The sequence below is a fragment of the Antechinus flavipes genome, chromosome 5, assembly GCF_016432865.1.
Source record: "Antechinus flavipes isolate AdamAnt ecotype Samford, QLD, Australia chromosome 5, AdamAnt_v2, whole genome shotgun sequence".
Lineage (NCBI taxonomy): Eukaryota > Metazoa > Chordata > Mammalia > Dasyuromorphia > Dasyuridae > Antechinus > Antechinus flavipes.
In genome coordinates, this window is record NC_067402.1 from 144,076,058 (window position 1) to 144,103,008 (window position 26,951).

General features: G+C 36.3%; 2 protein-coding genes across 5 annotated transcripts in view; one reads left to right on the forward strand and one right to left on the reverse strand.

Annotated features, from left to right (window-relative positions):
* The window catches only part of RINT1 (RAD50 interactor 1), a 30,494-nt gene extending 20,023 nt beyond the window's left edge, over nt 1–10,471 (reverse strand). Inside the window, exons 1-3 of one of the 2 annotated variants that reach the window (XM_052000164.1) lie at nt 10,317–10,471; nt 5,515–5,699; nt 3,935–4,176 (exon numbers count right to left, since the gene is read on the reverse strand). In XM_052000164.1, the coding sequence (XP_051856124.1) occupies nt 3,935–4,176; nt 5,515–5,688 (416 nt within the window). In that variant the 5' untranslated portion in view covers nt 5,689–5,699; nt 10,317–10,471. Of the gene's footprint in view, nt 1–3,934; nt 4,177–5,514; nt 5,700–10,316 lie in introns of those variants that run through there. The other variant, XM_052000165.1, reaches the window with a different exon arrangement.
* A 2,320-nt stretch (nt 10,472–12,791) lies between these two features.
* The window catches only part of PUS7 (pseudouridine synthase 7), a 48,623-nt gene continuing 34,463 nt past the window's right edge, over nt 12,792–26,951 (forward strand). The window contains exons 1-4 of one of the 3 annotated variants that reach the window (XM_052000466.1): nt 12,792–13,589; nt 20,012–20,429; nt 22,414–22,498; nt 22,638–22,739. In XM_052000466.1, the coding sequence (XP_051856426.1) occupies nt 12,974–13,589; nt 20,012–20,429; nt 22,414–22,498; nt 22,638–22,739 (1,221 nt within the window). In that variant the 5' untranslated portion in view covers nt 12,792–12,973. The remainder of the gene's footprint in view (nt 13,590–20,011; nt 20,430–22,413; nt 22,499–22,637; nt 22,740–26,951) is intronic. The other 2 variants (XM_052000464.1, XM_052000465.1) reach the window with 2 other exon arrangements.

Consider the following 26,951-nt stretch of genomic DNA (forward strand, 5'->3'; position numbering starts at 1 on the left):
GATAACAACACTGGAAAGACAAAAAACTTTAAAAACTTTATGAACTGTGACCAACAAAATGACCATTGATGCTTCTAAAGTATGAATGATAAAACACTCCTACCTTCCTCCTGCCTCACAGAGGTCTCACTTCTCTTAGGACAGAGACCAAGTATTATTTTCTGCATGAAGCCTCTGATTCTCCCAAATATGTGTCCTTCCCCAAACCAATTCTATATTTAACTACTTTATTTGTGCTGCATGTTTCTTGCTGTAGGCCCTATCAAAATGTTACTTCCTTGTGAGTAGGGATTGTTTCATTCTTTGTAGTTATATATCTAGAGAACAACATAGGGCTAGACACATTGTAGGTACTTTAATTCATGCTTATTGATTATATAAAAATTATATAAAATAAACTTCTTTTTTGAAAAACATGAGCAATTTAGTCATTGACACAGCCTTTCAGTTGAAACAAAATGTATACTTTAACTTTATTACATCTGAAATGCTGGGGTTTTTTCTCTTTGATGATTTCTTTTTCTTTAGCCTTCCAGACATTGTAATTCTCCTGGCAACTGTATAAGCAGCGTTAATTAATCTGATGCAATTGCAGCAGAAAGGACAGGATAAAGGGTAGGGTTGAAAAAGATAAAGGATCAAGAAAACTGACATAAAGCATTGTCTACAGCATGTAGTAGGTCTCAAATCAAACAATTCACTCACTAAGACCTGGGTAGATGACATAGTCAATCAAAAATTTCAATCTTTATTCTTTTATACATTGTACCAAAATTCAGAAGATACTTTTAAACATAGCTTGATGCACAGCTATAATTATTGTTTATTTCAGACAAACCATTCTAATTTCCATTTTAATCAACCACTTCTAAAAATAAATTGTAATAGATCATTACAAATTAAAGATTTTAATTAATTACTGAGCACTGTTTGCTTAAAAAAAAGAAAACCCTGATCCCTGAAAAAGTGTTTAAAGTAGCTGCTTCCACTTCCCCTGAAAGAAAGGATTTTTTCCTAAGGCATATGTACAATCATTCTCCCTCTTATCACTAAGCCTTTTACAATCTGGCTTTTGAACAAAAACTGCTCTTTCCTAAATTACCAATGATCAAATTGCCAAATCCCATAGTTTTTCTTAATCCTTCCTGATTTCTCTTCACCATTTAAAAGTTATAACTATCTGCTCTCCTTCTGGATAGTCTTTTCTCTGTCAGTTTTCATAATATTCTTCTCTGTCATTCCCAAGTTTCCTCTGATTCCATAGCATACAACCTAATTACAAGGCTGCCCAAAAGCTCTGGCACTGTATTGTGTCTTTTACTCTTTCTATACTCTCTTTATCAACTCCTTTGGACTTAATTATTATCTTTGCATATGATTCTCATATCTATACATTTAGCTCTTATCTTTCTATAGAACTCCAGTCCACACCATCAACTGGCTATTGTCCCTTCAGGCATTTCAAATCCAAAATGTCCAAAATAGAACTCATCTAACCCTGAAATTTACCTTTCTCTCAAACATTCCTAATTCTGCTGAGGATATCACTACCTTTCCAGATTTACAACCTTAATGTTATCCTTGATTTTATGCTCTCACTCCACATATATAATTAACTGCCAAATCTTGTTATTGTTACTTCCACAAAAGTCTTTTCTTTTTTTAAAGTTTTTTTATTTTCAAAACATATATATAGTTTTCAACAGTCACCCCTACAAAACCTTGTGTTCCAATTTTTTTTTCTCTTCCTTTCCCTACATCGCCCTAGATGGCAAGCAATCCATTATGTTAAACATGTGCAATTCTTCTATATATATATATATGGTATTTTATTTTTCAAAAGACATACAAAAACGGTTTTCAACATTCATCTTTGCAAAAGCTTGTGTTCCAAATTTTTCTCCTTCTCTTTCTCCTCTCCCTCCCCAAGATAGCAAGTAATCCAATATAGGTAAAACATGTGTAACTTTTCTAAACATATTTCCATATTTGTCATGCTTTGCAAGAAAAATCAGATTAAAAGTAAAAAAAAAAAAAAAACGGAGAAAGGAAAAAAAAATCCAAGCAATCAAACAAAAATAACAAGGTGAAAATATTATCCTTTGATCCCCATGCAGTCTCCAAGATAATACTTCTAAAGTATATTGATTAAAGAAATGCAAATTAAGACAATTTTATATCTCTCAGATTGGCTAAACTGACAGGAAAAGATAATGAAAAATATTGGAGAGAAAAACTGGGATACTAATGCTTTGTTGGTGGAGTTGTGAACTGATATAAGCATTCTGGAGAGCAATTTGGAATTATGTCCTAAGGGCTATCAAATTGTGCATATCCTTTGATCCAGTAATATTACTACTGGGTCTATATCCCAAAGAGATCATAAAAAAGGGAAAAGGATTCACATGAGCAAAAATGTTTGTAGTAGCTCTTTCTGTGGTGGTAAAAGAACTGGAAATTGAGTGGATGTTGGGGAATGCCTGAATAAGTTATGGTATATGATTGTAATGGAATATTATTGTTCTATAAGGAACTGTCAGCGAGCTAATTTCAGAAAGACTTGGAGAGATTTACATGAACTGATGCTGAGTGAAGTGATGGAACCAAGAAAACATTGTACATAGCAACAAGATTGTGTGATGATCAACTGAAATGGACTTGGCTCTTTTCAACAATGAGGTGATTCAGGGCAATTCTAATAGATTTGTGATGGAAAGAGCCATCTACATCCAAAGAGAGGACTCTGGAGACTGAATGTGGATCACAATATAGTCTTTTTACCCTCATCGCCTTTTGCTGGACAATTACAATAGCCTCCTAATCAATTTCACTATTTCAAGTTTCTCCCTTTTAAAAAATCCATACGCCATACAATTTCCAAAAGTGATTTTTCTGAAGCATATGTAAAATCATGTCACTCCCCTACTGAATGAACTCCAGTAGCTTCCTATATGGCAAGTAAGTTACGTAGTGGTTAGAGTGACACGCATGAAGTCAGGAGGACCTAAGTTCAAATCTGGTCTCAGACACTTACTAGCTCTGTGACTCTAGGAAAGCCATTTAACCCTATTTGCCTCAGTTTCCTCATCTATAAAATGACTTAGGGAAGGAAATGGCAAACCCTTCCAGTTTCTTTGACAAGAAAACCCCAAACAGGGTCACAAAAAGTCAGACATGACTGAAACAAATGAACAACAACCAAGCTTCCTTATAACCTCTAGGATTTCTGGTATTTAAAACTCTTCCCAACTTGGCCCCTTCCTAGCTCTCTAAAGTTCTTACATACTATGACTTCCCAGTCTAGCACACTGGCCTACTGCTCATTCCTCAGACACAGTGCTCCATCTCCCCTCTCCATGCCTTTGTATCTCCATCATGCTTTAAAATAAATTTTTTCCTTGCTTCTACCTCAAGAATTCTTAAGCTTCCTTCAAGATTCAGCTCAAATGATAACTTCTAAATGAAGTCTTTCTTGGGCCCTTTGTCTGTTGGGGTCTTGCCTCCTACAATCTACCTGGTTATCTTGTATTAGATTTATATTATTTCTATATCTATCTAGATGAGTGCATGTTGTTTCCACATTAGAATATAAAGGTTTTCAGGGAAGGGACTATTTCATTTTTGCTTTTGCATCACTGGCACTTAGTACATACTATAGCATGCCCTTAATAAATGCCCAATGAAGGAAAATTTTCCCACATCAGATAATTTGTAATATTTAAATTTAATTCTCTTCCAAATGGAAATAAAGTTCCAAGAAAAAAACTTGCATTCATTTACAATGCATGAAAAAATTAAGTTATTTTTATGACAACCAAAAGAATTAAGATTTTATAATCTAATTAGCTTGTTTAATGTTACCAATATCCTGTTCAAGATAGAAGCTTCCAATGAAATAATAAATTAAGGGTGTAATAAATAAAGCATATTTTACCTTAGCTCCTCTATTTGTGAAATCCATTTTAGATAGGCAAGATGTCGCTCAATCTCTTCTATTTGGCTAATCGATACTCCAAGATCATCCATCCATGGCTGTGCTGTCAACAAATGGTTGTTGATTGAACTAAAGAGAAGAGTTTCTTTTTCTAGAAGCTGACTAAGAAATTTCTTTGAATCTTCAGCATTTTTTAAGGCATTCTGAATTCTTTTAGGGACTTCTGATGAAATTGTAAGCACCTAACCACACCAAAAAAATTTTTACAAAAATAGAGATTAATGCCAAAATATCCGTACTTTTACATTCAAAATATTTTAAGTTCTTTATTATGTATAAAATATAATACAATTTCAAATTATCATAACATGATACTGAGCTAGAAAACAAAAATAACCCATATATACCAAACTCAATTTCAAACTTTTACTCAGATTTTATCATATCTAAAACATCTTATCATGTTAATGTTTTAACCCTTAACATTATGAAGCATTTCCCTTTAACTGTGGCTGTCCAAAAATAGAACAAGGACAGAGAGTTTGGGGTTCTAGAGAAAGCTTTGTATGTAGGGATTGTGAGACTCAAGTAAATTCTCTGTGTGATACAGAACCAGTAACACCACGCACTCTGGACTGTAGTTTTTTTATATATAAAATGTGGGAATAAAAGAGGACTAGAGGAAAATCAGTAAAAAGGTGCTGCTGCACATCACTACAGTGCTTGTGTAGCCTCCTTACCCCCACTAACTTCAACAAGACAGAAAGGGGAAAAGAAAAGGCATTGTTTTGGTTTTGCCATCCCTGGCTGCAAACTGTAAAACTTCTACAAAAAGAAAAGAAAAGTTCTTCCTATATTTAGAATGGCCCTCTGAGTTAATGGTTTTTAGAAGTATGGATTGAGAACTGGTAAGAAATTTATCAATACTTTAGTCTAACTCTCTTCATGTTACAGATGAGAAACTGGGTCCATTTATTTTCTCAAGGTCATGCAGCTAAAAGTAGAAGAGGGGCTTTATTTCTATTTGAAAGACAATTAGATTTAAACATTACAAATGAACAGATTAAAACAAGAATTAATTTTTGAAAACTTTACTAAAGATTTCCATATTATGGAAATATAGAGATTAAGATTAAGAATGATAATCTTGCACCTATTTTGCAAGTAAAAATACATTTTATAGGCAACAGTACATTAGAAAGAATATGCATTGTTCACGGAAAGAATATGGACATGTTATTTTTAAACAATTTGGTAGTCATAAAAGAAAATCTCTTAATCTTTGCAAAAGGGACAATATAATTAAATATAAAAGCACTTTAAAATAATTCTAATAAATGCCATTACCAACATCATTTTTCCAATTATATTCTGCCATTCAAGTAGGAATTTTGTCTTTTATTTTGCAGAATATATAATAAGTGGTGGGTCCTTAAAAATGCAAGTTATACAACCATTACCTAATTCTCCTGATCCCGAAACCAAAATGCCAGTTTTTTCTATCTTTAGCTTACTCTATACAAAAATTGCAATGAACTCATCAATTCTATACTTCAACAAAAGCATGGTTTAATATTTACCTGTTCTTCTAATTGTGCTTTATTTTCTGTCAGCTCTTCTATCAGTTTTCCAAGTTTCTTTAAAGATTTAAGATCATTTCCAACTTTCTTTTCTACATATTCAGACACGTAGGAAGGGATATCACAGACATCTACATCGTAGTTGGTTGGTTCTTTTCTAACAACAGCTGCCATTCTTAGGTCACCTGAAATTTTTTTTATTGTAAATCACAAAATTACAATATTCACTCGATGACAACTTTATGCTACAGAACATACATAAGAAAGCACAATAGGATCACTCAAACAATCCACAAGCATTTATTACTCTGCAAATATATGCTGGTTCTGAAGATACAAAGGAAAAAAATAGACTTTATTCTTAAAGAATTTGCTTACTACTAAGGGATATCATCATGTACAACATAAGTAAAATATTTAAATGTGTGTACAAATAAATACAAAATAATTTCCAATAGCTGGGAGTACCAACAGTTAGAACAGAAAAGGTTTCATATAGGTGGTGATACTTAAAAAGTAAAGAAACAAGAGCAGCTAAGTAAGTGATGGAGAAGATAGTGAACACCACCAAAGTCAGGAATACCAGAACTAAAATTTTATTGCTGACACTTACTAGCTGTTTGATTCCAGGCAAGTCATTTAATTTCTCAGTGTCCCAATTTCCTTATCTGGAAAATGAAGGGATTAGACTTGATCTCTAAGGATCCTTCAGGTTCTAAATTTATGGTATAATAATCTCTAACGAGTCAGAAGAGATGAAGGGGAAGTGTTACAAGCATAAGGGACAGTCTATGAAAAAAGCACAAAAACCAATTGAATGCTTCTATGCAAAACTGTTTGGCTGGAAGACAGTGTACAAGAAAGGAGGATTGTGGAACAAGCTAGAAACAAGAGCCTATAGTTAGTTTATTAAAAGTTTCAAATGCAAAATGGAGGACTTTGTATTTTTTACTATATGCAATAAGCAAGAAATGATAAGAGCTTCCTGAACAGTGGAGGGCCATGCTTCAGGAAATATATCATTTTGGTAAGATCTATGAGAGACAGAATAGAGAAGAAAGAGTAGAGCCTCAGAGGCTAATGAGGAAGCTACTGCAATACTTCAAGCAGTAGGGGATTAGGGCTCAAACTAGAGCCAGAGAAGTGGAGAGAACTGGACAGATAGGACTGTTAGGAAGAGAGAAGCAACGAGACACAGCAACTGATTGGATGTGACAATGAAAAATAGGAGGATGTGCACCTGGATGAGTGGAAGGATGAGAGGACCCTTGACTGAAATATCCAGATTAGGAAGTGGAATAAGTTTGACATTGGGTTGAGGAGTGGGGATCTTGAGTGAGTCAGAAAGTTCTGTTTTGAACAAGTTGAGTTTGAGATTCCATTAGGGAAATCTAAAGGAAAAATCCTTAAAGGAGAGAAGAAGGCTAGAAGAGAGGCAAAGAAAGGTTTGGGATGGGAAAGCTAAAGATAAAGATTCAGTATAAGAAACCAAGGAGTGGTCAGACAGACAGAAGGAAATACCAGAGGAGGCCATGAAAACCAGGAGGGGAGAGAGGATCCAGGAAGGAAAGCGAAGAGGTAATAGTATTAAACAATACTGAGACATCAAACAGAATGAGGACTGAAAATAAGCCACTGAATTTAGCAACTATCAATCACTCTGGAGGGAGCTATTTCAGTTAAATTATGAAGTCAGAAGCCACACTTCTGTGGCTGAGAAGCTGAGAGGAGAGAAAGCAGAGGCAAGGGGCAGAAATAGTTTTTTTCTAGCGTGATTGTACAAAAGGAAAAGATACAAGGCAATATCTTTATTTCTGTTATATTCTGTTATTACCTTAATGATAGTTCTTCTTTTTTAAAAAAAATATTTAACGATAGTTCTCAACACTTACCCCTGCAAAACCCTGTTTTTCTCCCTCCCTTCTCCCAGATCTCCTCCCCAAAACAGCAAACAATCCAATATAGGTCCGGTCTCAGTGAAATTCCTCTAAACATATCTCCACATTTACCACGAAAATCAGAAATCAGATCAAAAAGGAAAACAAATGAGAAAGAAAAAAAAAAAAAAACAAGCAAACAACAACAAAAAAACAAGAAAACATCTTGAGGTCAAGTTTTTTGAGGATGGTGAAAATCTAGAAATGTTTGTTTTAGGCAGCCCAGAAAGAGGCAGCAGAGGAGAAACTGAAAATAAGAATCAGAGGGAATTGGATTGCAGAGGCAATCTACCAGAAGTTACACAAAAGAGGAGAATCAAAGGTACTTATAGGGGGGTTGGCCTTGGTAAGGCTATAAGTAAGGGCTTTGGTAAGAAGGGCTATCATTATCATCAGGAAGCAAGTTGGAAGCACAGTAGATGGGGCAGGCTGGGTCTGGAATCAGGAAGACCTGAGTTCAAAAATCTGACTTCAGACACTGCCTATATCATATTAGGCAAATCCCTTAAAGTCTGCTTGCTTCACTTTCCTCAATTGTAAAATGGGGATTAAAATGAGGATAATTTGTGAGGATCAAATGAGATATTTGTTGTTGTCATTTTTTAAAAGCACTTAGCACCATACCTGACATACAATAGGTATTCTATAAATGCTTCTTCTCTTCCCTCCTTTTTATAGGAGACCAAAATAAAGGAGGAGACAGTGGAGGATGATACCAACTAGTTTATTTTCCCTAGTTACATATAAAATAATTTTTTAAATATTTGTTTTTAAAACTTTGAGTTCCAGATTTTTTTCCCTCCTTCCCACCATCCCCTACCCCCCCCCCTTTAAAAAGGCATATGTAAAATTGTGCAAAACATTTTTAAGGATATTTATATAAGTGGGTCTTTTGAAACTAGCATACAGATGATCAATTCTGATGGACGTGACTTTCTTCAACAATGAGATGAAACAAATCAGTTTCAATTGACCAGTAATGAATTAAACCATCTACACCAAGTGAAAAAACTCAGAGAAATGAGTGTGAACCACATAGAATTCCCAATCCCTCTATTTTTGTCCACCTGAATTTTTGATTTCCTTCACAGGTTAATGGTACACTATTTCAAAGTCCGATTCTTCTTGTGCACCAAAAAAATGTTTGGACATGTATTCATATATTGTATTTGGCATACACTTCAACATATTTAACATGTATTAGTCTACCTGCCATCTGGGGGAGGGGATGGGGGGAAGGAGGGGAAAAGTTGGAACAAAAGGTTTTGCAAGCTGAAAAATTATCCATGCATATATCTTGTAAATAAAAAAAAACTATTAAAAAAAAAAAAAAAACTAGTATACGAAAAAGAGACAGCCTGGACTTGTGAAGTAGTAAACTTGGAATGTACTCTAAAGCCCTTAACTTCTATATGCTTCAAGCAATTCTCTAAGATTTAACTACTAAATTATACCTGGCGGGAAACTAGATGGCACAGTGGACAACCCTGAAGTCAGAAGGAACTGAGTTCAAATCCCACCTTAGACATTATTATTAGACTTATCAGCTGTGTGACACTGGGCAACTCACCCCCAATTACCTCAAAAAAAAAAAAAAAAAAGAAGAAGAAGAAGAAAAACAAACACAAAAAATAAACCATAAGTGGATAATAAAGCTTTATCATAAACAAAGAACCATATGGGAAAAATACCATCACTAGACTGATTAAGTAATTTAGGAAATCATTGATTTTTTTTTCTTTCATGAACTTTAAGATTTAATTATTGCAATAGTCTTCTTCTAATTGGTGTCCTGCCTAGTATCTCTCCACTTCAATCCCTCCTCCACTCAATTGTAAAAATGATGTTTCTAAAGCATATGGCAACCTCCTTTTCCCCTCCTTCAATCCCAGAAGCTTCCTAGGACATGCAGAATTAAATATAAAATCATCAGTTACACTTGAATCCTTCTTTCCTTTCCATCATTCTTTTACCTGCTGCCCTCCATTATACTCTGCCACAAATAACACAGAGCTTTTCTTTGCTCTTCCTCACACCCAACACTCCATTTCCAAGCTTCTAGCATTTTCACTGGCTCTCATCCTATACTTGAACTTTCTTCCTCCTCACAGCCTCCTAGCTTTCCTGGCTTCCTTCATGTTTCAATTAAAGTGCTACTTGCTGCAAGAAACCTTTCCCAATTCTCTTTAATCTTAGTGTCTTCCTTCCTTTAAGAATTATTTATTGATATGTCGAGCTATCTCCAATTTATTCTATCGTGTTTGTTTTTATTACTTTAATTTTTTTTAAAAAAATTATTTTATTTGTGCAAAGCAGTTTGCACATAGTCTCCTGCCCCAATCGCCCATGACCGGGAACAGCCTTTTAAAAAATCGTTTTGTACCCCTGCCTTTCGTACAGCGCCTGACACATGGTCAGCAACATAAATACTTGTCAACTGACTGGACCCCTACGGCAGCGGGTTAAGGTTATACAGACCCCTACTTTTTTTTCTATAAATGCATTAAAAAGTTATTAATAGTTATCACAATTTTTAAAAATTCAATTAAAGTAATAGGCTTCACCAGAATTCATGGATTTCCCTATTAATTTATCGACGGATGATCTCTGGACCCCTAGAAACACTCCCCTCCCTCTTGATTTTGCAGATGGGAAAACCGCAGTTGAGGGACATTAAGTGACTTGCCGCGGGACGCGTAGATAAGTGCCACAGCCGGGACTCGAACTCAGGACGCTGCACCCCTCAGCCTCCTGTGTGCAACCCGCCTGCACGGTTCTCTCGGGCTTTTTTCCTTTATGGAGGGCAGGGGGAGGGGAGATCCCATCCCTAGTTCCTGGCCGTATTCCCCCTCATCCTCCTCTGACCTCAGCTTAGCTCCGGCCGCCTGATGCTCTCCGTCTTCTCGACTCCATGCGCAGGCCGCCAGCAGGGAGCAGCCCGTGCTATCAGCGGAGGGAGCCCCTCCAGGGCCGGACTTGCTGAGACAGTGACGGGCGTTTCACCCCGGAGGATGCCGAGGTGGCTGCCAACGCCACTTCCTTTCCTCGACTCGCTGATTTCTTCCTCTGGTTCCCAGAGGGACATATTGCTCATTTTCCCTAGCTGTAGAGAACTAGCCTCTAGCGCCATCGCCTAGGCGGAGGTAGTGCTGCAGCTCTTATGAGCACCCGGCGTCTGACTTGCCATTTTTGTCCTGGTGTCTGAACTTATCGTGGTCCTGATGATTTAAACTCCCTAGGATTGCGGGTAATAGTAGTAGTAATAGTGGTAGTAGCATTTGGTTGGTGGTTGTCATTCATGCTAGCAGGTCAAAATGACATCACTATGTAGGGGTCAAGGTGCAGTGTATACTGTAACTAATCAGACCAGTCAGAACAATAGGAACTTGGAAGGCTCTATCCTTTTGGAGTACTAAATTTGGAGTAGAGATGCCTTTGAAGAGTAGTAATACCGATAAAGTGAAGCAGGGAAACATTATACACAGTAACAGCAAGATTATGTGATAATCAACTACGATATGATGATCAACTTAGCTCTTCTCACCAATTCAGTGATCCAAGCCAATTACAATACACTTAGGATAGAAAATGCCATCCACATCGAGAGAGAAAATTATGGAGGCTGAATGCATTGGGAAGCATACTATTTTCACCGTTTTTTCCCTTTGTTTTTTCTCTTCCTCAGAGTTTTTCCCTTTTGTTCTGATTTTTCTCTCCCAATATGACTCATATGGAAATACGTTTAAAAAAAAAAAAAAAAAAGAATATATATGTATAACCTAAAAAAATTTAAATTAAAAAAAGTTTTTTAAAAAAGAGGAGTAATAGTGGTAGTCGTAGTGGTGATGATGATGATAATAGTAGTAAACAATAACAATAATAATATAATTTTTATAGAGCATTTTATATAACATTTATATTTACTGCAGATTGTATGAATCAAATAGAGAACACTGGATCTAAAGTCAGGCTGATCTGAATTTGAATCCTGTCAAACAAGTCATTTTACCTTTCTCATTCTCAATTTCTTCACTTGTAAGATGGACATGGCAATAACACTTAACTCACAAGATTATGATGAGGATTCAGGAAGGTTATGGTGAGGATTCAGTAACCTATGGATAGCACTTTGCAAATCTTAATGTGCTATATAAAATATTAGCTATTATTATTAGTGATGGATCACAAATCTTACAGGTGATAACTGATAAAAGCTGTAATAGCAAAGAATACCCCTCTATGAATCTAAAATTCTTTGCCTTTTAATGTATAGATTTAAACAGTAATAACTAAGAGTGCAATAACACCATTAGAGTTTTGTAAGATTGCTGCCTTGACTATAATTTTCAGTTGCTTCTTGTCTGCTCCCCTCAGTTTTTATAGAGTTAGAGTTTTAAAGGACCTTAGCATATAATCCAGTCTCCTAATTTTAGATAACTTACCTTAAGTCACACAAGTTAAGTAACATATAGCCAGAACTTGATTTCAGTTCCTTTTGGCTCCAAATATATTGCAATCCATCTCATTGTGACATTAACTGTAAATCAATAATAATCCTAGGAAGAATATGATGGTCCCCATATATTTAGTCTTCGGAAAATTGCAGTTGTGAATCTTCCTCCTATAGGATTAACTATAAAATACACTTAATTTTAATTAGTTGTCCTGTCTTCTTTCAAGTGTGAATAATTTCAGTATTAATAAATTGAAGAATCCCTACCAATAATGCCACAAAACAGAAGTTTAAGGATCATAAATCCTAGTCTGGTTTTGAAATAAGTAGAATATTAGGCTTGGGCCTCAAGTCAGTTAAGAGAACTGAATTTAAAATTTGACCATCACTGGCTTTGAGAAAATATGTTTCTGGAAAAGCATGGAATGATGAAGGTAAAGCATAAGAGAGGATTCAAAATATAAAGCAATAACTGTCCATTTCAAGAAAGCCTATATAAAAAATACAACACATTATGTTCAAAACATAAAATCTTTGCTTCTTTGTAAGTTTCCTTTTTTTCTCTGCTTTGCACTTTTTAATTTATTTTTTCCCCTCTTTTCTCTCTTTTTGTTTCACTCCCCATTAAAATTAAGCTCGGATACACACACACACACACACACACACACACACACACACACACACAGGCATACATAAATACAAATATATACATACACAATACATACGACATACATGTATCTATACATATAACATCTCTATATAATATATATATATATTAGATATCTATAGACATACACACATGAACATCTTCATATGCCTCTACATAAGTCAGTGTTATGCTTATGTCCCTAAGAAATTATCCGAATTTATTCCATTTATCTCGGTATAAATTAGTCGTAATGAACTGTTTTTACTTTGTTACGGGAGACCCATGAAGTGGGAGTCATCTGTAAACGTTTGCAATGCAAAGGCATCAGTAAAGCCGAAAGTGATGAAATAATTATGATAATAATACTGAACAACTGGCATTAATACGGGGCTTTGAGGCTTGCTCGGAAGAACTTTACAGATGCTATCTGGTGGGTTTGTTTTATTGGGGAGGGGAACATTTCCCCCAGCCTCACACAAGTTCACCATCTCGGGCAATCCGGTCCGCCGAGGGCTAGGGACCAGCGGCAAAGCCCCGGGATGGGACCCGCAAACTCTGAAGCCGGAGTCGCCTCCACACTGGTGCTCGGGGCCCGAGGCCCCAGGAGCGCCGCTTCAGAAGCTCACGGACAAAGTGGCGGGCGTGAAGGTACGTGGCGGTGGCGCCTGGCTCCGCCCGCCCCCTGCTGGACTGAGCCCTTGCGGGGCCGTCCCCGGCGCGGGGTCCGCCTCCTCGTCGCGTAGTCTGCGCCGCCGCACGTGTGCGAGCTCCGGCGACAGGCTCAGTGTCGGTCGGGAAGGGAGGCGCAGGCGGCAGCAGCAGAGACGGGTGCAGCAGCGGCGGCGGCGGCGGCGGTCATCGATGTTCCGCGGCCTCGGTTGCCTGGTCTTGCGTTTCTGCTTAGCCGTTCCTCCCGGCCTCCGGCGGCGCTTCCCCCGCCTCCCCGAGATCCCAGGAAGTGTTTCGGCCTCCCACGGTGCGGTTCCCGATTCTCTCTCTGGTAACCCACCCTCGGGCCGGAGCCCCGTGCCCGCTGGTGAGTAGGCATTACGCGCGCCTCCGGCTCTAAATTGGAATCTTAGTCTCTACTCGCCTCCATTACCTATTATGTCCCCGGGAGCGTGGCCTGAGTCATTCCCAGCGCCCCTGCTGCTTCATTCACCCAGACCCCGACTCCGCCTCTTCCAGCTTTCATCCCGGCCTTGGGGTCTGCCCTCCCCACCCCTTCTCTGTGTTTGGCCTAATGCATGCCTTCCCCACCTCCTCTGCACTTTCTTTAATCTCTCCTGCTTTCTCCACTCCTTCCTTCTTCCATGTGCTTAGTCTCCTACTAGACGTTTCCTGGCAAAATTCTATTTGCCAAAAAAAGCGAATGGATGAGAAAGGAGTTGTGAGTGACGAGGAAACAGTGTTGCTCCATCTATGGGGTAAGGCGGTGAATCACTGAACGGTTTTTGAACAGCTAGAAAAAAGCATAGATCAAATAGGAAAAGGGCATATTGGCTCCATCCATCGGGATGCTTGCTGCACCTGGAGTGAAAACCCAAGTTCAAATGTGTCCCCAGACTCTTACCAGCCTTGTCACTTAATCTGTCTGCTTTTCCTAAAAAAGAAGATGACAATAACATGCACCTCCTAGAATTGTGAGGATAAAAAGGAAATATTAGTAAGGTGATTAGCTCTATACAAATGTTTTCCAAAGTCATAGACTTTGTATCTTTCCTGTGAAAAGGATTGAAGCAATCATTTGAATCTTTTGTCTGGAATTTGCATAGGCAGGCAGTCGATAATCAGGATTTGTAGGACCTTATTTCCTCAAAAGATGTCTTAAATGATTCCAATTTCCAAACTATCCTTTTTGCCAATGTCAGGTAGAATGCTTAAAATAAGGAAGAACTTTTTTTTATTATAACTTTTTATTGACAGAATCCATGCCTGGGTAATTTTTTTTACAACATTATCCCTTGCACTCACTTAAGTTCCGATTTTTCCCTTCCCTTCCTCCACCCCTCCCCTAGATGGCAGGCAGTCTTATACATGTTAAATATGTCACAGTATATCCTAGATACAATATATGGGTGCAGAACTGAACAGTTCTCTTGTTGCACAGGAAGAATTGGATTCAGAAGGTAAAAATAACCTGGGAAGAAAAACAAAAAATGCAAACAGATCACACTCATTTGCCAGTGTTCCTTCTCTGGATGTTTCTGCTTCTGTCCGTCATTGATCAATTGGAACTGAATTAGATCTTCTCTTTGTGGAAGATATCCACTTCCATCAGAATACATGCTCATGCAGTATCGTTGTTGAAGTGTATAATAATCTCCTGGTTCTCCTCATTTCACTCAGCATCACTTTCTGTAAGTCTCTCCAATCCTCTTTGAAATCATCCTGCTAGTCATTTTTTACAGAACAATAATATTCCATAACATTCATATATCACATTTTACCCAACCATTCTCCAATCGATGGGCATCCATTCATTTTCCAGCTTCTAGCCACTACAAACAGGGCTGCCACAAACATTTTGGCACATACAGGTCCCTTTCCCTTCTTTAGTATCTCTTTGGGATATAAGCCCAGTAGTAGCACTACTGGATCCAGATTGTTCTCCAGAATGGTTGGATTCGTTCACAACTCCACCAATAATGTATCAGTGTCCCAGTTTTCCCGCATCCCCTCCAATATACATCATTATTTTTTCCTGTCATCTTAGCCAATCTGACAAGTGTGTAGTGGTATCTCAGAGTTATCTTAATTTGCATTTCTCTGATCAATAGTGATTTGGAACACCTTTTCATATGGGTAGAAATAGTTTCAATTTCATCATCTGAAAATTGTCTCTTCATATCCTTTGACCATTTATCAATTGGAGAATGGCTTAATTTCTTATAAATTAGACTCAATATTCTATATATTTTGGAAATGAGGCCTTTATCAGAACCTTTAATTGTGAAAATGTTTTCCCACTTTGTTGCTAAGGAAGAGCTTTTTAAGTGAATTCTTGTTCACAGATAAAAGTAGTTGATTGGCAGTAGAAAGCATAAAGGAAGACATCTTCCTGAGTTCAGATCCAGCTTCTGTGGCTTATTAGCAGTGTGACCCTGGGCAAACTGCTTAGCCCTATTTGCCTCAGTTGCCTTCTATACAAAATGAGTTGGAGAAGTAAATGGCAAACTACTCCAGTATCTTTGCCAAGGAAAACCCCCAAAATGGAGTCAGGAAGACTTGGATACAACTTAAAAAAAAAAAAAATGATTAGAGAAGGTGGACCGGACTCTTGCCAATAATTCTAATAAAGAGGATAAAAAAGAAGTTGGAAAAGATACTTTCTAGGATTTCTTCCGACTCTTTAAGATTCTATGGATTGTGTGATTTACTTTTTTTTTTTTTTTAATTAATTTTGGGGCAGCTAGGTGGCACAGTAGATAGAACTAGAACACCAGCCCCAAAGTCAGGAGGACCTGAGTTCAAATCTAGTCTCAGACACTTAATAGTTCCTAACTGTGTGACCCTAGGCAAGTCAAATGCCTCAGCAAAAAAAAAAGCAATAATAATAATATAATTTTTTTCAATCAACAGACATTTCTTCCTCATTAAAAAAAAAGATAGAAAATCAATAAATACACATAGTCTATTTTACTTTTCATCTGTGCAGGAGGAATACATGGATGAAGAGTTATGTAGTGTTGGTAATGAGAATTGTATGGTTTTGTGTTCTGACTGGACTTAGACCTGAAAATGGATGGGAATGGATCTGAGAATCTGATCTGTCTGTGCTGAGCTGTTTCTAGCAGGGCATCTTTCCTTTCTCATCTTGTATGGTTTTTCCTTCCATGTCTTCCATAGAGTATGTCCATATTACCCCTTCTTTTGCTTCGTGACTAATCATACATATTTTGGACACACTTTAATGGAGCTGTGATTGTCTCTCCTCATGCAGAGTGCTACTCATCCATGGCTAATCCACCAGGCAATCCTTTTGTCCATATCTTTCTGTAAATCCCATATAACTTTTGGGTGACCTTCCACTAGATCTCTTGACATTTACATAGATAGCAGTGAACTATACATTAATTATTCACTAGTTTATCACTCATTGTATTTAGCATTTTGTCCTTTTACATTCTCCCGCACACATATATGAATATATATATATATTTATGTATACATATGCATCTTATTTCCTTTTTATTCCCCCTAAACACTATGAATAAACACAGTATATTCATAAATACCATCTATTTCCTTTTAATCCTTTGGGTAACCTGCAACTATAGTTCTTGGGAGAATGTGATATTTAATGACTGAGGATGATATAGCATCATTAGATGAATATTGATGTTAAAAACATGGGTGTTTCAGGAAGAAGGTTAGAGTCATGAAAAGGCTTTGCATAGTTTTTCTAAACTGGTTTTCCTTTTAGTCAATTTTTGGCCCAATCCATTGTCCATCAAACACACATCCTAAAATTAGACTAACTCTAGGGAAATTCAACTGCCTACTATTGTTCATCCTTCCTTCTCAGAGGACTGTTACTATCAAGAGAGTGATGTCCTGACTTGCAAGTGAATTGGATTTAAATGAGGCAAAGCTATGCCATGTCTTAAGTCTCATTATCTCCTCCAGATTGCTTGGATTCCAGTGGCAAGACATAGGTCAAGATGACTAGCAAGTTCTGGATTTGGAGTCAGAACCAAAGTTTTTGCCCTACTTCACTACCTTTGTGACCGTGGTCATATTTTTTAATTTTTCTGTTCCTCTTCTTTTTTTTTTTTTTCTTCTTGTTCTTCATCATCGTTTTCATTGTCAAATGAATGAATGAAGAATTTCTTAAGCCTGCTGTGTACAAAGTTCCTTTCTAAACTGTGGAGACACAAATAGAAAATTATATAGTCATTGTTCTCAAAGTATTCCCATTCTAATGGGGCAGAGAACATATATGGAAGATTTCACCTGAAACTCAAGTAGAAGAGAGTTCCACCTTAGGTTACAGCAGCAAAGTAGATAATAAAAGTCATTTTGTCTGATTAAAATCATGTCTGTAAATGCAATGATTGGACAAGATGAACCCTGAGGATCACCGAGATGTGAATCTAGGATCCAAAAATTCTCAGTCAGCAAGAATTGTTAATTCCCTTATGTGTACCAGGCACTGTGCTACTTACTGAGAATATAAAGACAAAAGTGAAATTGCCCTCTCTTCAAGGAGTGTGTAGTCTGTCCTTTGTAAAATCTTATAAATGAGTTTATATTGCAAAACCATTGTTACCATTATCTGCAATCTTTCTTCACCTGGCAAGAAGATCACATCTTTGCTGACTGAGATAGTTAGTTTCTAGAGTCTTTTGGTTTCCTTATTGTGGCAATCAATTTATATACATGAATTTCCTTAGAAAATAGTCATAGATGATCTCATTGTTCTTTTGTGCATTTTCCATTAAATCTAGATGAAATTGCCTTGCTTGCATGTATATTATATTTTTTCTTCTGTTTTCATATCGATTCTGTCTTTTGTTCTAAGAAATTGATAGTCTGAACATGATTTGGAAATGACTGATGTAAATAAATAACCGTTTTTAAAATATTAAGTATCACTTTTACTCTTTATGGTATTACTTGGTATATCAGTGCTTCTTGACACTTTCTGAAGATAATATTCATGTTTATATAGATCCCAGAGGACATAGCTTTAAGTTTCACTCTAATACTTTGTACTTGTGTGACCTTAGTCAATAATCTCTTTGGGTCTCTTCTTCTCTAAAATGAAAGCTTTGCATGAGATGGTTTCTAAGATTTTTTCCCTACTCTGAATCTATAATTCTGTGATCCTAAGTTAAGGGACTTTTTTTTTTTTTTTAACTAGACCTGTAATTTTGTTCTTATAGAGAAATTCCAATAAGTCAATTTCTTTGTATTGCCACTTTGATTTAGAAAGCAGTAGATTGGGATTGAAATCTCAGACTGAAATTCAGACCCTATCTTTGTTGCTTCTTATTTGCAGGACCTTCAGAGCCCTGAGCAAGTTACTTGCTCAGGTACACACAGCCAATATATGTCAGAGGTGAGAATGCAGCCTACATGTTGCTGACTCCAAGGCCAATTCTCTCCACTATAAGCTTCTTCTCCAGTGTGAAATTTTTGTATTGACTAGAAGTCTTCAGCCTCCTTTGTTTCTTACTATTGAACTATGTTTTCAGCAAATTTTTTTCACTTACCATATCCACCTTTGCATAAAATTGACCAAGTAATAAAGTGCCTGTTGATTTTATTTAGAATATCTTGAGTTCTTCATGGAATTTCTTTACCTCATCATTCTCAGCAGTAGATAATTGACACACAAAATATGATTTTCCTTGTGCTGTCCTTTTTGCAAAAATGTTTACCAGGAATATTGAAATTTAAAGTGATCATTTCTCATGAAATATGTCTTATTGCCTTTGAATGCATGATAAAACCACCTCTTATTTTCCTCTTCAAGAAAGTTTGTGAGTCATCCCTCTGACTTTCTTTAGTCTTTTTTTTATCACAATGCCAAGAGATGTGTGATGTTGAAAAGTTGGTTACTTAATAAGAATCTCACATTTAGAGTAAAAGAAGCAAAATTAATGTGTATAGGTGCTATAAAAATGAAGTGATTCTCAGTATCCTTTCCTCTATTCTTTGCCATTTGAGCACTATGGGCTATTTTGTAAAGTACTAAGGGACATATATTTTATTTTGTTTTGGGTTTCTATGGCCAAAGAATTTGCTAAGTGATGAACCATCTGATAATGAAACTTATTGGGCCTAGGAAGACAGAAAGTCTGTTTCCAAACTATATTTTAAATCTTCCTCAATCTGAAAGAGTTTATGCTTCATTACAAGTCACCTTCATAAACCTAGGGGTCACCTCCACAACATGACAAATCAGAGGAAATGTAACATTTTGTGGAGATATGAATACAATACTAAGAAATGAATTCCAGTGGTTTATTTCAGTATTGTTTTTAGTAAACAAGCAAGGGTCATTTAAAAATCCACTTAAGATTCCTGGGAGAAGAATGTATCAGTAATCATAGATTTGGAATTGCAAAGAATTTGAGAAATATCCAGAGAGAGAACTATGGAGACTGAATATGGATCAAAGCAGAGTATTTTTGTTTTTGTTGTTGTTTTTTTTGTTTTTTTTCCTTTTTGACCTGATTTTTTTTTTTTTTGGCACAGCATGATGAATATGGAATTATATTTAGAAGAATTGCACATCTTTTACCTATATCAAATTGCTTGTTGTCTTAGTGAAGGAGGAGGGGAGGGAGAAAAATTTGAAACACAAAGTTTTGCGAAGATGAATGTTAAACACTACCTTTGCCTGTAGTTGGAAAAATAAAATATTATTTTACGAAAAAGATATACTTGTTGAATTGGAACATCTTAAAATGTTTATGTTCTTTTTTACTCTCTTCCCTTTCTCCAAAGATTATATTAGATGCTATCTTGGGACCTTTAAAATGGAGACAGTGGAAGTGACGGGAGTATCTATGAAACGTTCTCTTTCCAGTGATGATCTAGCTCAAGCTGATGAAGCTAAAAGACAAAAGGTCTCAGAATGTCATTTAGCTAAAGACCAAGAGACTTTGGATAATGACTGTGTCCTGAGCAATGTGACCAGACAATCTGAAACCACAACTGCTGAAGAAGTTAGAAATAATGTTGAGGCCCAGATTGAAGAAGAGGAAGAAGAGGAAGATGGACTTTTGGAGGAGGAGGAAGAGGAGGAGGATGGAGAGGGAGAGAGCTTTGCTGATATGATGAAATATGGACTCACCGAGGTTGATGTTGGTATCACAAAGTTTGTGAGTTCTCATCAAGGCTTCTCAGGAATCTTAAAGGAGAGGTATCTTTACTTTGTATATAGTTGATGTGGCTAGGCTGTGTGTGGAGCTGAAATTCATTTCTAAAAGCACAGCCAATAAATTCATGTACTCCATTTCTGTTTAATCTGGGAATTTTAAGATTAAAATATTTGATATTTAGCAGGAGGGAAAGAGTAGGCCAGAGTGTGCTGTAGAATATTATTTAGTGAAATGGTATTTTGTCAGTTGGATTATATTACAATCTCTATACAAATAACTCCCATTTCTATAGATCTAATCCTAGTTTCTCTCCTGAATTGAACTCCCATATCACTGACTATTGTCTATTTGTCTGTTGCACATTTAGAGCTGGATTCTCTGCAGGCATCTCAAACTCACAATGTCCAAAACAAAACTCACTATCTTTTCAAACTGCCCCATATTTCAAACTTTTCTATTTCTGTCAGTGGCACCATTACCTTTCTAGTCGCCCAGCTTTTCAACCTCAGTGGCATCCTTGATTCTTCCCTTTCCCTTAGCCTATGTATCTATAATTGGCCAAATCTTGACATTTCTGCCTCTACAACTCATCTCATCTGCTCCCATCTCATGTAACCCACCACCCCCCCCTAATTTAGACTCTCGTAACTCATTAAATTCCAGTGATTCTTTGTTACTACTAGGATTAATCATAAACTCCTTGGGCAGATAAATTTTAATTGACCTGGGTCCAAATTATTTTTCTAATCTTATCATACATTATTCCCCTTCATATGCCCTGTAGTCTAATCAAATTGAATTTCTTATTGTTTCTAATATGTGGCATTCCACATTTCCAATGGTATAGTATTTACATATCTTTATATTGGCTATCCCCCATGCCTAGGACAAATTACCTCATTTCTGTCTCTTAGAATCCCTAGGACCTTAAAGATTTAGCTCATGTACTGTCATCTTTCATCTCCAGTCAAACTCCACTTCCCCAACTACTTGTGCCTTCAGTCCTTAGCTCTTATTTCCTTTTGTTTCTGGATGTACCTATATATTCATAATAATAAGTAACTTCCTTGAATTCCTTCTTTGTATGTCCAGTGTTTAGCACTATGGTTGGCCTATAGTAAATGCTTAATAAGTGGTTTTTGATTGATTGCTTGATAGCTTAATTTATGTGCTCTGGGTTTTACTGTCAAGGGAGTCCTGTTCTAAAATACCTAATTTATAATTCATGTGCAAATAATGCTGCTGATAATTTCCAAAACAACTACTTTTATTAAGAGAGTTAAAGTTTTCTTCTGGAATTTTAGAACTTAATTTCTCTAGCTCCTCTTGCCCTATGTTTTCACAGAAAATACTTAGACAAATGTCACAGTTTTTCAAGTTCTCACATTTTTTTTCTCCCTATTCTGATTAGGATCTTTTATTTCATTATTCTAGGGAATTCTTGGTGAGAAAATCTCCATGAATTCAGCTCAATAATGAATATATAACTTTATAGTTTTAGAATATTGCTTATGGCTTTGAAAGTTTGTTATCCAGAATCTCAGAGTTAGTTGATGTCAGAGGCAAGACATGAAAAAGTTCAAATCTTCCCAACTCCAAAACTGGTCCTCTAGCCATTACCTTCAAGCTACATGGCTTTTTGTTGAAATTATTGTGATTTTTCAAAAAAGAGTGACCTAAATTAATACAGTTTTACTTTGTTTTATCTTTTATTTAATGCTAATTCTTACTTGTATAGACCAAGAAAAAAAATCATAAATTGAAGTTTTTCTACTTTTCTGCAGGATTATCATAAAAACCCACAAAACCTATTTATTATAGTGCCCAGTTCATATTGTATGCAAGTCAACATTCGTTAAGAAAAAAAAGACCATCATAATAATGATTCCTTGTATCTTAATAGTGAAAGTGGAGAAAATTAGCCTGTTCAAAGCTTTTATTGACATTTTTGACTGCTTATAAATGTAATTTTGAAATTTAATGAAAAATTGAAAGCTTATTTACTTGCCTTTTTTTTTTTATCAGATATTCTGATTTCATTGTTCATGAAATAGGGAAAGATGGCCATATAAGCCATTTGGATAACTTATCTGTGCCAGTGGATGATGAGGTAGATACAGATTTCTTTAACAGTTACTGATTTTAGTAAATTATATTATTTTCCGGCTTTACAGATTTCTTTGTTCTTTCTTTTCTTTTTCTTTCTTTCTTTTTCTTTCTTTTTTTTTTTTTTTTTTGTCATTTTAAAGGATCCTTCTGAAGATGTGTTTACAGTTTTGACAGAAGAAAATAAGCAGCGTTTGGAGGAACTTCAGCTTTTTAAGAATAAAGAAACTAGTGTAGCAATTGAGGTAAATAACAGAAAAAAAACTTGTGAAGAATTTTACCAGTGTTTCTGCATTATCATTTTGGAGTAGAATGTGATTAAAGCACCATTGAAGGCAGACTTTTTAATATGGCTAACATAAATTATGTTATTTGTACATCTTCAGCATAACTACTTTACAGTAAAATATTGGAATTTTGACAGTTCCTCTTTTTAAATATGTTTTGGCCTTCAGTGGTATGATGAATAGAGTTTTGGACCTAAAGTCAGGAAGACCCAAGTTCAAATGTGGTATCAGACACTAACTGAGAAAGTTACCTTTTTCTGTTTAGCTAGTTTATAGCACCTGTTTCCCAAGATCGTTATGAGAATCAAATGAGATATATGTAAAGACGTGGTGCCTGGCACATAGTAGGCTTTTAATAAATGCTTGTGTTATTTCCTCCCAAATCCTTAAATTCAGTGGTCATTGTGAAGATTAAATGAGATAATTTTGTAAAGTGATTTGCAAATCTTAAAGTGCTATATAAATGCTAGTTATTTTTGAATGTTTATATGTGTTAACGTTATTTTATGTTCACCTTGAAAATTCAAGGACATTTCCTAATTTAAAAACAAAAACTGTGATCCTTTGGACTTATTTCCTTTTAGATTCTTTAAATGTTCTTTGGGGCAGGTGGCATAGTAGAGAGAGTGCCAGGTCTAAAGTTTGGAAGAGTCGTCTTCTGAGTTCAGTCTGGCTTCAGATACTTCCTAGCTGTGTAACTCTATCCAAGTCACTTAACTCTGTTTCCTTCAGTTTCCTAATTTGTACAATGAATTGGAAAAGGAAATAGCAAACCACCTCTGTGTCTCTGCCAAGAAAACCCCTGCTAGGGTCATAAAGGTTCAGGACTGAACAACAGTAAAATGTTCTTTATCCTACTCTATCTGCCTAGGTGGTTGGAATTTAACCATTAGGTATTCCTGGTTAGGCCAGACTCAGGTTAGGCCCCTATTAGCTTAGATTTAATATTGGAATGAAATGAGATATTCATTGATGAGGTAAGAGTGAACTAAAGGAGATTTATCTCTTAGATAAGAAAGAATATTTTAAGGACACTGCAAGTTGATTTTAAGGACAGTGCAAGTTGCACTGAACTCCCCTGCCTCTGGGTTGCTCAGGGTGATCTTCCATGATAAAAAGAGGCTGGCACTTCCTGGCTATTTGTACTTAGGTGACTAAGAAATGATTTCAGCAATCTAAGCTTTTTGTCCTCAGAGCCAATCAAATCTCAAGGGCAGTTTCAACATCTTTTACTGAAACACTAGTTTAATTTGCACGGGAGTTGACTTTAGAATATTGCTCCAATCCATTGAACATCTTATAAATCCTTAGAGGGGTAATTGGGTTGGAGTTGAGTTCATCTTATATTAGTGACTGTCATTATTATCACTATTATCAGTAGTAATAATAAATCACATTTATCTAGCACTTTGCAGCGTTCCATAGTCTGGCTCCTCTTCCCTTTCTCCCAACCAGAAAAATTACTAATCCAGTATCTTATCCTTTTGTGGAGGTAACCTTGAGATCTGCAAGGATGTGCTTATCAGAAAAAAAGTCTGACAGTTTCTAGCAAGCTGGCAAGGCTTCAAGTCTGGTCTCAGGGACAGGCTGTGTTTGTTGTCTGAGGAAAGAATCTCATTATTCAGTTGGCCAGTGCTTGGTGAATTTTGTTGTAAGCCACAGAGATTTAAGAAACGGGCAGAAGTTCAGCATTGCTCTAGTATATGGCTCCTTCCTCTTCCCTGTTTCCCTCTCTCCCTTTATCTCCAAATGGCTGCAAACATGGAATCCTGGTATTCTCGGATTATCTATAAGCAGCAATTTACCTGTTGGTAAAGTTAGTGTGCTATCTATGTTTATAACTAGTGAATGGATACAAACTCAGAGAATATTAGTAGATAAGACTTTAGATGGATCATCTAGTCTCAGTCCCAGAGACATGACTTGTTTTGCCCAGGATTACAAAGTTTATAAGTAGAATTTTTGGCACCTGAGCCTAGGCTTTCTGAGTATTGTCATACTGTACACCATACTTCCTTCACTGAAAATATTGAACCATAGCCACATTGGCATTCTTGCTAAAAATAAAAACAAAATTTAAAGAGATTGCCATTAAATGGAGGAGGAGGGACATCTTATAGACTCTTAAAGGAGTAAATTGGCAGAATTTAAATCCCATGAATAGAATAGAAAGATTTCATGGGACAATTGGTGACCTCATCTCAGAGAGCTCGTGACATGTATTACCAAACAAACCATCATGAAAATGATAACTTCCATTCCAACAGCTGTTGTAAAAGATGAAAATGGAGAAATTTTTTGAAGGATTTAATGAGGGTCTGTAAACTCAGCTAATATATACCTTTGTACCTGATGACTTCTATGTGCAGGTAATATACAAGGTTAAGGTGAAAATTCTATGAGAAGATAAGGTTTAGGGAAAAAAGATATTATTCTGGATCAGAAATTAAAGATTAAATGTAATTCAGAAGCTGCCCCATTCATGCCTTTGTGACATATGTGTCCTTCAAGAAGAGAGTTTAGAAGCTAATGGACATAGTAAACACAAAGACTGAAATTGATTTTATTTTTCTATCCCAGAGTTTAGTCTTATATGGTTAGAATTGAGATCAAAATCAGCAGCAAATTGGAAGGAAAAATGTATTTGAGAAAAGACTTTGAAAAGAGCTATTTTATTCTATTCAGGCAAGCCATCAACTCTGAAAGAGGGAAATGGGCAAACATAAAGATATTACTCCTATCACCATTTCTTAGCAATTTTTAGCCAAAAGGAAGCAGAATGTAGTAGATAGTGAGCTGGTTTCACAGCCTGAAAGAACTGGGTTCAAGTCTCATTTTTGACACTTCCTGTTCTTGTGACCCTGGACAAATTACTTAACCCCTCAGTGCACTGAGATGATTTTCTGAGTCTGTAATTGACAGCAAAGGTACTGACCTGCATTGGTGGAAATAGTTGCTTCACTTGGGAATTCCCTGTACCAGTAAATTTACAAGTCCCTGTCTCCTTCCATTTTCACCAATGGAAAATAGTTACCATGGAGAAATTCTAAGACAGCTTTAGTCAGCAAATGTGGTTTGTGTTAAACAGAAACATACAACAGCCAGTGATAGCAGTTCAGAGAACGAGCACTTGTGCAAAATACTATAGCAGAGGAAGGTAGAAGATTATGAGCTGTATTGCTTCAAAAAATAATTAAGTGGAAGGGAAAACAAGTTTACAGAGAGCTTGGCATGAGACCCAGCTGAGTCAAATCATCCCAAAAGCATTTATAACTCAAATTGGAAAAAATAAAACGTCTACCAGGTTCTACAGTGATCTGTTCTCATTGGTGACAATAATGAAATCAGCATTTTTCATCCTTGCCACCTGAGCATGCCATAGACTGAGCAGAATAATGCTTAATGCAGTGGAAAGAGAAATGAGTTCAGATTCTAATTCTGATGCTTGCTCCACTTAAGTGAGGCAGCTAGGTGGAGTGATGAATAAAGCATGGGGCCCAAGTCAAGACTTTTGTTATTGTTGAGTTGATTCATTGTATCTGAGGCTTCATGACTCCATTTGGAGTTTTCTTGACAGAGCTACTTAAGTACTTTGTCATTTCCTTCTCCTGCTCATTTTACAGATGAGGAAACTGAGGCAAACCAGGTTAAGTGAGTCACACAACTAGTAAGTATCTGAGGCTGGATTTGAACTCACATTTTATTGACTTATTAATAGATACTTAATGCTCTATCCACTGAGTCACTTAGCAGATTAGAGTCAAGAATACTTGAGTTCAAATCCAGCCTCAAGACACTTACTACCTGTGTCTAAGTTTGCTTCCTGTGTTTCCTTATATGTAAAATGGGCATAATAACACTTACACCTCAGAGTTTCTGTGAGAATCAAATGAGAATAATTGTTGAGTACTTACTTAGCTCAGTATTGTTACCTCTATTTCCTCATCTGTAATATTGAAGCAATTGTAGAGGGTGATCTCTTAGATTTATGTAAGATCTAAATCTTTGAATTTAAAATGAAGTTAGGAATGGCTAGACCTGACCAAATAAATACATATGAAATATGTGCTGGGGATAGGATATGATTTCAAAGACAACTTTGCAAGCTATCTCAAAGAGGGGAAGAGTTCAGCTATTGGAAGAGAACAGTTCATATAATTTTAAAACAAA